The 13623-nt window shown below is 33.2% G+C and overlaps 2 protein-coding genes across 2 annotated transcripts; both read right to left on the bottom strand.

The window, feature by feature from the left end:
- Positions 1–300: 300 nt before the first annotated feature.
- On the bottom strand, positions 301–4672 carry LOC140751076 (antichymotrypsin-2-like). The gene is made up of 8 exons (XM_073084907.1): positions 4306–4672; positions 3742–3891; positions 2944–3147; positions 2721–2819; positions 2247–2387; positions 1768–1977; positions 1110–1251; positions 301–659 (listed from the first exon to the last, which is right to left on the bottom strand). The coding sequence occupies exons 1-8, from the start codon at positions 4414–4416 to the stop codon at positions 529–531; spliced, it is 1188 nt and encodes a 395-aa protein (XP_072941008.1). The 5' UTR covers positions 4417–4672; the 3' UTR covers positions 301–528.
- A 2900-nt stretch (positions 4673–7572) lies between these two features.
- LOC140751072 (antichymotrypsin-2-like) lies at positions 7573–11082 on the bottom strand. The gene is made up of 10 exons (XM_073084904.1): positions 10994–11082; positions 10141–10238; positions 9708–9851; positions 9394–9597; positions 9210–9308; positions 8806–8946; positions 8516–8725; positions 8299–8440; positions 8007–8140; positions 7573–7666 (listed from the first exon to the last, which is right to left on the bottom strand). The coding sequence occupies exons 1-9, from the start codon at positions 11013–11015 to the stop codon at positions 8007–8009; spliced, it is 1194 nt and encodes a 397-aa protein (XP_072941005.1). The 5' UTR covers positions 11016–11082; the 3' UTR covers positions 7573–7666.
- Positions 11083–13623: the final 2541 nt, after the last annotated feature.

Raw genomic sequence — 13623 nt, 5'->3', positions numbered from 1 at the left:
CATTTCTGTTACAAAAAAAACATACTCATCAGTCGGTCTAGCTTGAAACTTGGCCTCTTAAAGTAAGGGTTCTAGGTATGAATCCTAGGCACGCATATCTTAAGAGGTACGTGAGTATTTCAAATTGCCTCTCTTTAACTTTTGTGTTTCATGTGGTTTACCATTGTAAAGTACCATTGTAATTACACTACGGAGGTACCCTGACGGAACACGTACCTCCTTTTGGGATGTTATATTTACGGGAAAACAGCATACATCAAAACACATTTTGAGTTTTTAAAAGTATTTATTTTTATGACATTTATTCTTTCTACCTAATACCTCAGATACCTACCTAGACCTCAGGTAGGAATACCTAAAATCCTATCTGGGGTTGATTACAGATGTCCATGGGCGGCAGTAGCCACTTACTGTTTGTTGGACTGCATGCTCGTCTGCTACTCCTATATTATAAAAAAATATCATTTAGCTTCCTCAACTGCACATGTCTCAATTTTCTGTCTTCACTTCTTGGTTTTTACGTAACATCTAAGATCCATAGTAGACTCCATTGAATAGGATATTATTGTGCGCCTTCAAATAAAATACGAAGGGATGATCTGCGACGAACTCGTAAGTTTGGGGAATATCTATCGAATCCGGATACGAAATTTCAAAAACTGAAACAATATTACAATAATTAAATATATTTTCTTTAAATTGCAATCGTCGTACATAATTTCGCAAAACGCTTCATTTTCCATTTTTTATGAGTCTAAAAACAATCGTGATTTAATATTTACTACCTTACACTGTATCTAAATATTTATTTTGGTTTTTTGGAGAAATCCAATTATTCGCATAAATATTTGTAAGCATTTCCAAGGTGTTGAAAGATATTCGGGGTAGATTACAAATGTCGACCATAGTACGGAAAATAAGCTTAGGTTTCTTTAATAGGCTCTGTCCGTATAAATTAAATATTTTAAACAAAATTGGTATCGCCATTGAATTCCGAGAACATACAACGGTTTATATGGTGTAGCGTAAAAACAAGTTAGCGATCATAGTAAATATTTATAACAGAGTAGTAAGCCTCAGGATCTAAGGTAGTTTTTAATCGTCCTTACCATTTGCAGCGGCGGCTTCAGCTCCCTCTTCGTTGACTTCAATGAAAGCTTTTTGCACAGCATTCGATATATATAACTTTTTGTCAGTTTCCAAGAGTTTAATTAATTTCGCTTCTTCACCAAAAATTTTGGTCACGTTCATCTATATCGAATTTTAATTTAATAAATGTAATATAAGAAAGAAATATGTAATATATTATTAAAGGTATCTTACAATAATTTTATTTTGTAACAAAAATTATAAACAACAGTATATAAAATAAAAACTATGACTTTCTTCGTACATAGCTTTATTTTACAATTCCCCGTATAGTGGGTACCATGGATATATATGAAATTCTCGTGTCACAATGTTAGTTACCGTACTCTTTCGAAACGGCGTGACCGATTTTCACCAAATTTTATATGCATATTCAGTAGGTCTGAGAATCGGCTACTATCTATTTTTCATACCCCTAAGTGATAAGGGTTGTTCACCCTTAACATATTTTTATTTATATGGCAACACAACGTTTGCCGGGTCAGCTAGAAATAATGTGTTTTGTCCGGTGTGGAAAGATACACAGAGCCCACTTCGAGTCTGGTAGATCGCTTAATTTGAATTCAAAAATATACAGGACATTAAAATGTTAAATAGTTATTGTAAAAGGTTTATTACCTTTTCTAGAATGTCTTTGAGATTGGTGGTTGTTTCAATCTTGAATTTCGGTAAACTAACATCGACTTCAACTTCATGCATGCCTTTGGTTTCCTCTTCCAAAACATTTGTGTCCTTAAGTTGTTCTATCAATGACCCTATGTATTCCACATCATGTGGCAGAACGATGAGTAACGATGCTTGATCTCCATCATATTGTAGTTCTAAAAACTGTCGAAATAAAATGTAAAAAATTGTTAAAATAATATAACTAGAACTATAAAATACATAAGTGTCAGGACTGAAATGAAAGTAGTAGCCAATTATGAAGGATGACTGATAAATATAATACGATATTTTATCAATCCGTTTTGTCGCTTGTTCAACACATCCTTTATTGTATTATGGATTTGTATATTTTTATTATTAAGAATTTATTAAATTGAATTTTTACAAAGAATGACTGGTACACCTAATGATATTACGCAAGTATTACATACCTTTGATCTTAATTTATTGCTGTATCCGTATGAACAGTACATGGTGTTGTACATCATAGAAACTGTAACGGTTTCCGTTTTAGTCACATAAAAATCTTGACTTCGTGTCGAAAGCGCAGTGAAGGGGTATTTCCAGGCACCCTAAAAATAAGAGAGATTTAAAAATATATGTATTAAAAATGTTTAAAAAAATTGGCTTTTTCGTATTCTTCTCGGCTAACTCCCCCATATTGGTTTTAAGATAAAATAGATGAACTAATCATGCATTATCATTGAACGTGTATGTAACGAAATGTACCAATCCTCACTGGGCCAGTATGGTAGACTTTGTCCTAAACCCCCTCTCACTTTGACAACATATTCGTGCCTAGTAGTGCGGCAGTAATGGATTGATGACTACTTCATAGTTAGAATAAAAAATAATTATTTTGGAAACAACTAAAAAAAATGTACTGCATTTTTATATAAGCTTACCTTGAAGTACAATGCATTGACAAGCATTGCTACCGTTCTGTAGTTTATGGAATTTGAATCAACTAAATTTTTAATACGATAATTTGTTTGGTCTTCAACCTAAAATATTAAAAAGTATATACTCAATATTGTAAATACTAAACGACATAATCGTAAGAAAAATGTTTAAAATTAATCATAATATCTTAAACTTTTGTTAAAATTAGGAACTGGTATTTGTTACCCAAACATTAATTTCCTTGGCTGCCTTCTCGTTGTCACTGAAGTCAATATTGGCAATCTCAGAATGGAACACTGATTTCGACACCTTGGCAAATTCCTCGTGGATCTTATAATCCAGCCTTATGTAGACTTTGCTTGCCTTTTTTAACATAACACCTTTAATTGAATTATCTTTTTCATCGATCAGTGAAAATACTGCGGTAGTCTGAAAAATGAAATTTATTGAGTCCGTACACTTTGCTACCTTATAATTAAACATTTTATAAGTATTGGTCTAATTGCCGAAGCAATATTCACATTTAACTAATTGATTTTTTCATTACAATACAAAGTTGTGTGGGATTTTTATAGCACTAAAACTCCCACCTCCCAGTGACCGTCTTCAACGCTTGTTGGAGAACTCCGGGATCTCTGACGGAACACAACCGGAGTCCTCCAAGCGCGATGCCCCGATCGGGCTCTGCCCTACCGGAGCATTCGCTCCTCCCACAACATCTAGCGTTTACGACGGTATGCGACCACACTTGCCACTACGACCGTCGTCCTTCCCGGAAATAACCTCAGACCTGGCTGGCGGTAGCGGGGCTTCATCAATTAAAGATGCATAAGGGTTATGTTTTTAATTTTTAATTAAAAATAGTCCCCGTAGTATGTTACGCTTCGTAATTACGCTTCTAATCTTGAAAATCACGGGACGTACAAGATTAAAAAATGAAGACTACTCGCATGAAGTCAGTTGTTCGATATTTATCTACTTTAGTCATATAATTTAGAAATAAATAGTGGTTGTGGTACTTACAGTGTTATCATCGGGAAATCCAATGGCGTTCAGAAGTTCATCGTGGGACGGTCCCTCAGAAGCCAGAGCTAACTGAGCCAGCGGTGTCAGTACAGAGAATGCTGATAACACAACACTTTTTTTCTCATTTTCCTTCACCTTCACTACTTCCTAAAAATCAACAACACAGTAGGAAATTGGTCACTGTATTGTAAAATATAGAATTTAAATAATAAATTGTATTGATGCAAAGCTTTGGCATACACAAGGAGGGGTATGCACACCTCCTGATTTGTTTTGTTTTTAATTTTAAAGATTGCAGGATCTCCCTTACGGATAGTAAGCGTGAAGAAAAATAGGGGGACTTATTTATTATTAGCGACCGTTTTTTCGATGACCTATTCTCCCCAGGGGGCTCGCCAATGCTTTGAACTCCCGTCTTAACAAAATTGTCGTTACATGCATGTTGTGAAATGTCTAGGATTATACAGAGATCGATGAACATATGTGTAACAGAGACATAAATAACATAACATAGTGAGGTATTCAAAAATTACGATAGTAGATAGAAATGATAACACTTACATTAAACATTCTAGCAGTAAATCGATTGCTTCCATTTTGGAGTATTTTTTCAATACCAAGGTCCTCTGCCATTGTCATAGCCGTAAGGGCTAATACTGCAAAGACAAACATCACGTCAATAGTTGTTAGTTACGTAATTTTTTTTGTAGCGCAAGCTAACACCGCAACACCTGTATTTGGTTTGAAGTATAAAATTACTTAAACCAGAGCCCAATTATTTTGAAAATGTCGCTTCATTATAAATATATAAGATGGTTTTACAAAATAAAAAATGGTTCACAGGCGTTTTACAATTGTGTACCCAAAAGGTAAAAACGGAACCTTATTACTAAGCCTTCGCTGTCTGTCCGTCTGTCACAGGGTTCTATCTCTGGGAACTTAATAGATAGACACTTGAAGTTTTCACAGAATATGTATAACATTTTTTCGCTTTATCTATTGAACCATAATAGATAGACAGATTAAATTTTGACAATGGATTCAAAAATAAAAATAAATACAAATGAAAATTTGTTGGTACAGAACCCTCCGTGTACAAGTTCGATTCGCATTTGGCCATTATTTAACTTTTTCAACGGACATATAAAGGGAACACTAGTATCAAGATTAACTTACAGGTTAACAATAGCGGCTTCATATTGCTGTGTTCGTCTCTACAGCTGACAGCATACTGAGCGGGCTTTAATAGAGTACGTTAAAATAAACTCATTCAATATTTGATGTGGAAGTATGAGTATTGATGAGGATGTATTTCAGTGACATAGTCATAGTGAAATCATATACGTATGATGGTTTTTTGCGTAGTTTAGTAGAGTGTTCTTCACCCATTATATAATTATCTTTTTAGCAAGGTGTAGGTAATAAATGTTTAAAATAAAACTAGCTTACCCGGCAAACGTTGTGTTGCCATATAAATAAAAGAATGTTAAGGGTAAATACCCTTATCACTTAGAGTTATGAAAAATAGATAGTAGCCGATTCTCTGACTTACTGAATATGCATATAAAATTTGGTGAAAATCGGTAAACCCGTTTCGGAGGAGTACGGTAATGAACATTGTGACACAAGAATTATATATATAAGATTAAAAAGATTTGTTGTAACATTAATTTATTTACCTATTAATTATTTATTGTCCAAAGGAAAATTGTGGCACAAAAGGCGGATTTAATGCATAATAGCATTTTCTACCAGCTTGCTAACATTAATGCAAATCATTTCTTGTCCCACCGCTGGGAATGGGGCTCACCCAACAGTAGGGTAGTTCGGAGCGTACCACGCTCCAATGTTGTGGTTAACGGGTCAGTGACCAACTCGATTCGTATGTTTTAAAACCAACAACAAAGTCTTCGACGATGCCTATAGCTGTCCTATGATAACAAGGAGCTCGATGTCTTAACGTGCTTGCTTCTCCAAAGCACGGAGTTGTTTTAGGTCGGTTACAATCTTCACGACCCACGGGGCTCGGCGCGCTTCGTATTTAATTAAAATTATCCTTTTATAATGTCCCTTCTATTTGCACTTTAATTTGAATGGTATTTCCACCAATGTATGCTTAATAGTAAAATCAAGGTGCAGCAGTGGTGCTGCTGTGTTCCGGTTTGAGTGTGTGGTAGGGAGACATGCTTACCCGTGCCAACTGACTTCTCAAGGAAGACGCGACTATGGCCGGTCCCAGGTAAGATTGAAAATTTATTCGGTTGATTGCATGTGGACCGCATTTTTGTTGCATGTTCCAAAAAAAATAACGTAGATTGTTTTTTTTAGATACCTACACGCCCGAGATCCAAATCATGGTCTGATATAAAACAAACAAAAACGTTATAACATATTAAGACAGTATTTATTGATTGGGTACCAGGAAATACTTAATGATCATTGCTAAAAGTGACTTAAAACAAACGTTTTTTGGGATGTTAGATAAGGTCAAATTTCTCAGTTGTACTTTTGTGAATGACCTTGTCGGAGTTATGGATTTTGTTCCAAGATGAGAAGTTCTGGTCACTAATAAATAATCCAGTTTAAAGAGTTTCCTGAAAATAGTATAAAAACAGACCGTAGACGTATAGCTATTAAAGAGATAATAACAGGAAACCTATGCATGCAAGCATTGCGTTATAATTTACATAAGGTACAAGTACTTCCCCTAGTCCTAGGTAAATTAATGCTTTGGTTTTATTAGAAGCCACAATTATGAACTCATTTTATTTATTGGAAACTTATTTCTTTTACGCACCTAGGGTTCGATTCTCTATAAAATAGGTTCGTAATGCGGTCGATTGCGTATTTTATAACCTGAATTCCCACTGCCTGATTTTTATGAACTGAAAACAAACTACTACAAATTCACAAGGTTTCCTATATAATATATGACCGCAAGAAAATGAAATGTTTTATTATCATTATATTTTATAAAAATAACTAACAATTGTATTTTGATTAAAATGTGATTAAACATCAACTCGGAAATGAAGCAGGTGAAACAAACCATTGTCTGCGTGAAATTATTCGCAAACATGTTATGGTTGTCACAAACATATATTGTTGTTCACGCTGTTCCTTAAAAAAATGTTTGTCAAACAAGCTATTTCTCAGAAACATGTTTATCAAATAAGCCGATTGTGTGTGTCACACAACCTGTTCGTCACATATGTCAGTAACTTATTTTGTTTCAAAGATGTTTATCACATATAGCCTAACGGCGAGCCAGGCGACTTTATAAACAAATTTATGTATTGATGTAGGGAGCATAGCTATATATACATTTGGATTAATGTCTGAGTAGTAAGATTTGTTGAATAAAGGAGATCTGTACTGACAGCCTCTGGGCAAAGACGTATTTTCATTTACCGAATCTCCCATACTTCTGACATGTTGTTCGCCGCATAAACGTGTTCGCTAAACACGCAATTTGTCACATATATAGTCAGTTCATTAGACATAATATAGTTAGTCAAACACGCAGCTCGTCACGAACACTTGTCATTCACGCAGTTCGTCACAAACCTAGTTTTGTTAGTTACCCCGAATTTCAATTATTCGGGTATTTAAATTATAAGGATGATTTGTGATGGTGATTTTGGATGGTGTCATAGGTACTACACATTATATGTTAAAATATGTATAAAATAGACAAATAGACTGACAAATGAACGGACAATGGAACCCTGTTCTTTATGAAGCTCTAAAACGTAATAGTTGTATGATGTACACCGTATATCGGGAGCATCTTTCCTTATAGAAGTTCGTTAAAATAAAACTACAAAATAGTTTATGATTTTTTTATGTATCCAATGATTTTCGCAGGTTTTCTAATTTTAGCTTACTTTCTACTATGAGTTGAGTATGCTTGCAGACGTTTCTGTGAACAAAATACGAGTAAGTACAAAATACAGAAAAATTAAATGAAAATAGAGTAAGAGTAAGAACCAACAGAGCGTTTTTGTTCACCCTCCACCGTGGATGCGGAATAGATTCTTTTAAAACTCATGAGATCGCAGTTTTGTGTGATTAAATAGTGGTAGATCGAAGACCACCGTTCACAGTCCACTGTTATTATTCTACATCTTAATATATTTATAGGCATGCTGCGTGATCGCTCCGCGCGCAGTAGTGGAAGGAAAAGGCTCCATGAGTACTATGCTTAAAAATGTATGGCCTCAAAGTAATATAATTATTTTTAAGATTGTTAAAATTGGTACCTAAGATCCGTAGAAAACTCCACTAAAGAGAATAAGATCATCCGCCCTCAAGAAGAAGACAAATGGATGGTCTGCAATGAATCTTATGGGTTCAAGTGGTTCCATATTTGAACGTAGGGCTAAAGTAACAATTCCTGAAATAAATAGTTTTAATTTATGAATTACAAATAAGACAATAACAAAGTACCAATAATTGGTAGGGTAATTTATTATACTAGTTACATACATGTATAATGTCGTTATAAAAAAATCACGTGTCCAGCTTTATTATTTTTAGACTCATTATTCTTACCATTCGTAGCGGCAGCTTCAACACCGTATTCATTTACTTCAATAAAAGCTTTTTGAATAGCATTGCTTATATACAATGTTTCATTTGATTTCAATAGTCTACTCAAATTTGCATTTTCGCCAAAGATTTTTGTGACATTCATCTGAAACAATTAATCTAATGTTATAGTGGTGTCCTCTATAATACAATTATCTTATTGAGCATTGTAAATCCTTACCTTTTTCAGAACGTCTTTTAAATCTATCGTAGTTTCTATCTTAAATTTCGGAATACTAACATCAACGTCAGTTTTGTACATAGCATACATTTCGTCGTCTAAAATGTATGGGTTTTTGAGCATTTTTATTAAGTCTCCTATTCCTTCTATATCATTAGGTAGTATTATGAGTAAAGATGTTTCTTCTCCATCATATGGTAATGACAGCAGCTGTAAAATTTGTTTATATATAGTTTGTGTGAAATGACCTGTTAATTACTAGAAAATAATAGATTATATTAAATACTAACCTTTGATTTTAAATTCCGGCTTTGTCTGTATTTAAAAGGGCTTTCAGTGTTCATCATCGGTACTTGAATAGTTTTTTGTTTATTTACGTAAAAATCTTTATTCAAGGTATCTTCCTTGTCGAAAGGATATTTCCAGGTACCCTAATAAATCAAAAAGGGATGTAAAATATATGTAAATAAATTGAAAATACTTAATGCTCTAGGCCAAAATCAATAAAATTACTATCAAGATCTTCTAGCTGATATCTCGTTTTAAGTGAAAATATACGTTTACTGTTCGAATATGTAGGTTTTCAGATCTTGTTACGTTGATACATTTTATAAATAATAAAATATTCCACCAAATTCTCTTTCAGTTTTTTCTTTAATTAATAAAATAATATTAATTGTAATATATATCTTACTTTGAAATATAGAGCATTGACCAGTACTGCTCTGGTATCACTGTTAAAATAACTAGGTTCAACTACATTCTCTATACAGTGGTTCGTTTGGTCTTTTACCTGAAAATAATGTTGTAGAACATAAAATTGACACGTATTGTAAAAAGTTTTTTATTATATTTATTATAGAACTGAATTTTCTCACCCATGCATTAATGTTTTTAGCCGCGTTTTCTTCATCAGCGAAGTTAGTTTTAACAATTTCTGAATGAAATATGTTTCGAGATATTTCGTCAAAATCTTCCCTAATTTGATAATTCGAACAAACGTATAACCTGTTTACCATTTTTAATTCAATTCCTTTTATTGAACTTACTTTGTCATTGATAAGTATAGATACCGCTTTTGTCTGAAAAGGTGTGAAGACACCATAAATAACATAAATTGTTTGTATCTTGTTTCTTGATCTATTCATTACATTTCATTACAAGTACATGTTATATATTTTAGTTTGCTTACCGTGTTGTCATCATGGAATCCGATGGACTTCAAAAGTTCATTGTGTGAGGGCCCTACCGCGGCCAAAACTATTTGAGCCAGTGGTATTAAAGCGGAGAATGCTGATAATACAATACTTTTTTCTTTATTGTTCTTGACCACTTCCTACGAAATATTAAGTAATAGAATAACAAGATCATTACTCAGAGCTGTTGCTCATAATATGTACTAAAGTATAAAATTATGTTTTAAACTCAACATTAAATCATTACTACTATACGTGTACTATATGTTGTAAGGATGACAATAACTTATTTTGAGGAAAATAAAATATAGTCTAGGATTAAGGAAATTACATTTAATTACTAAGAAACCTCTAACATATTATATAAGAATTATAAAAGCATTTTATTTCGTTTCCAAAGTATGAGAGAAGGTTAGACCACAAACTCACTGAAAACATTTTGGCGGTAAATCCATCGTTTCCATTTTGAAGTGTGGTTGCAGGATCTATGATGCTTTCTACCACTGCAATGGTAGTTAAAGCAAATACTGCAATAGTAAAATTAATGAACATTGTATAAAGATTACATCTCACACACAACAAAGACGAAATTTCTTTAAATTAAACAAAGTAAATATTATTCGTCCACTTATTAATTATTTGTGGTTGTTTGAACATAATGTTACGGGTTTATATTTATCTGATCTTGTATGATATTAAGGCATATAAAATATGTTTTTCTCTATTGAACTATTGATGTGAAACAACAATAGGCGCGTCTTGAGGACAAAACCCAAAGAATACACAAACAAGTGGAAATAGAACAAGCGTTAATATAGGAACCGCTCTAGCCAAATTAATACAAACAAATAATCCTATTCTTACAACAAATAAACTTTAATTTTTATTGGTAGACAACCAATAAAAATTAAAGTGTTGTCGACACACAGTTTATTAACAAACAGGTTATTAACTTTGCATTCGTAAATCAAATTAAAGTATGTGAACACACATACATATAATACGTGAGCATATGTGTTCACGTACCTATATATACAGTGTACACATACCATAAGTTGAGTTGATACTCATACTGTTTGTCGGTGTGTTCGACCTATTTACGATTTCCACGAATTTCTTTGTTCTTTCTGTGGTCAAACCGTACCGATTCCTTTCAAACACTTATTTTATGTGAAACTTCTAAAATGAACGGAACTGAGAAACTACAACATATACTTAAAAATAAATTAATAAAACTGTATCAAACTAATACGCAATAAATAACAATTTGTAATATACTTACAGAACAAATACAGTGACTTCATTTTGTTGTGGTCGTCTCAGTATGCGACGCCACACTGCGATAGTGGTAAAACCGCTTTATGTTGAAACATACGAGTATATAAATATATGTATACGTTTATGCGATTATGATGTCATAGGAGGTAAGATACCATTTAAACCAGATGACCATAGAATGTCGTGCAGATGCGCAGGTGTCAGTTCGATCGTACATGTAAATGAACGGCTTATGTTTTAGTTTAGGAATTGTGACTAAGGATTTGTGGATGAACTAGTAATACAGTCGATATATGTATTTCGGAATTAGTAAAAAATTACCTATTTGGTTATACAATTGAGAAAATATTTGTAACAAAATTAAATGTTTCAAGGTAGGCTCTACAATTTGTTTTTAACCGATTTAATTACCATCCAGCATAATTATATAGCTGATATTAAATAATCAGTACAAATTATATATTGCAATGTTCAAATATCACTCGCAACTAGTGAATTTCATAGTATTGACAAGGTATATTTACATAACAACGAATGCAATAATAATTCCTATTTCTTAGTAAAATATATTTGAAGTTGTTGAGGTAAAAGGTTTGAGTCAAATTAATTACTTAGTGTATTAAAACGAGATATGAAAAAGAAAATTGTAATACTGAAGAACATATTGGTGTGTGTTTTTGTTCGTTGCATTTAAAAAGCCGAAAAACAACTAAACCGATCGCGGATGCTAAAAGTAGGAAATTGCGAGAGCCCTATAACTAGTTTAAAATAGTTTATCTATAGAACGGTTCTCCCTTTTGCTACACTTTCATGAATTATCTATTCGTACATAACCAATTGATTTGATTTTTTTACACAGGTTGTCAGGGGTTCAGAAAAGGACATAAAATACCTTTTATTCAAAAAGAAAAGTAAAATAGATATAAACCTTTGATCGAGCAAAGCCGCGAGTAAAAGTTAGCGCGTATATTTGTCACTGAATCGTTTTCTATTCCCATTTGAACTCTGAACATCCACTATTGTATGTCCCAGTAGAGTCATGATCATGATTTGTAATTAAATTAGTTTAATCGCATATTAATTAAACACTAATATAATTATTTGATTTAAACGGTGTCATGAATAATTTGGGTAACAAACTTGTTTAATTGTGCTTCGTGCAAAATCATAAATTGTTTGCTAGTAAACAGTAAATTGGGGATTTTACTTGTCTTATATATAAAATTCTCGTGTCACAATGTTAGTTACCGTACTCCTCCGAAATGGCTTAACTGATTTTCACCAAATTTTATATGCATATTCACTAGGTCTGAGAATCGGCTACTATGTATTTTTCATACCCCTAAGTGATAAGGGTTGTTCACCCTTAATATTTTTATATTTATATGGCAAAACATCGTTAGCCGGGTCAGCTAGTATATGTATAAGAAAGGTGTTGCCTCTGTAGTTGTTATTTTTAAGTTAAATTTTAATTTTAATCGTATATAATATAATTGTTGCTTAAAATAAAACAATAAACAAGTGGAAGCTTTCTTCCTTCTTAACTGAGTCCTCTTCCACCATTGAAGTTATTGATAATCAATCTATCCAATAATTGTAAGTAAAAGCAATATCCAATACTATGCTTAATAATCCTAAGTAAAAAATACATGTTATTATTCCAATTCTAACAAAAATATACTTTTTTTGTTGTACTGATGACAGATATGCGGCAGGCGCCACTTGCTATCAGGTGGGCAGCATATGACGTCATAAGAAATACTCATAAACAAATAATGTTAGATTTTCTTTGTTCCGAAACAAGAAGAGCTCTACCAAGCAGAATGCGAATATGCAGCGTGTCAAGGGCTAATATACTCACATGACGTGACACTTTCAGCAACGATGGCTTCCGCAATGGACGTAATTTTAATTTCAAATACCGCACCGCAAAATTTTGGTTATAATTTTAAAGGTGGTAAAACCCTCTGTGGTCGATACTGGCGGCACTACCGCAATATATATTTCTGCCTAATAACAGCAGTATTAGCGCTGCTGCGTTCTGGTTTGAAGGGTGTTGTTAGGGAGGCAGTTGCGAGGCATTCCAGCACCGTTCTCAGGGGTAACAGAGAGTCAATAGCCAACTTTAGATATCCATGGGCGACAGTAGCTACTTCCCATGCTGTAAAATGCATGGACGTCTGCTATTCCTATATTTTAAAATGTAGAACGATTATTGAATTTTAGGTGCACATCGATAGAAAGGCAATTTGCCATTTCAGTTGACAAAACAGCCGCCGTTGCACAATATTTATTTTCAAATTCGCTTTTTCCATCCAGATATGTATGAGCTGATGTTTTTATTTACTTTCCGTTATACAGTACAAATACGCAATCTGTTAGCCTAAAATCAAAGTCCGTGCTTAATATTTAACGCAAAAAAAACATTTAGGCATAGCAACAAATTCAGTTCAAACTATTGCTAAACATTTAAAGTAATTCATTTTGGTGATATATGATTCGGTGTGGTAAGGAAGTATGCTTTTTAGAGGCATTTCAGCTTAGTCTTCAGGGATAGCGGCGCATATGTGACTGACCTTATGTAGGAATCGGATATTATCTAAGATGGACGTCGTTGATTTGAAATTTAAAAAT

Source organism: Epargyreus clarus, unplaced genomic scaffold, assembly GCF_041222505.1.
Source record: "Epargyreus clarus isolate Ecla_fem2 unplaced genomic scaffold, WU_Ecla_fem_2.2 ptg000021l, whole genome shotgun sequence".
NCBI lineage: Eukaryota > Metazoa > Arthropoda > Insecta > Lepidoptera > Hesperiidae > Epargyreus > Epargyreus clarus.
The sequence above is the reverse complement of the archived record's forward strand: the minus strand, read 5'-3'. Positions and strand labels throughout refer to the sequence as shown.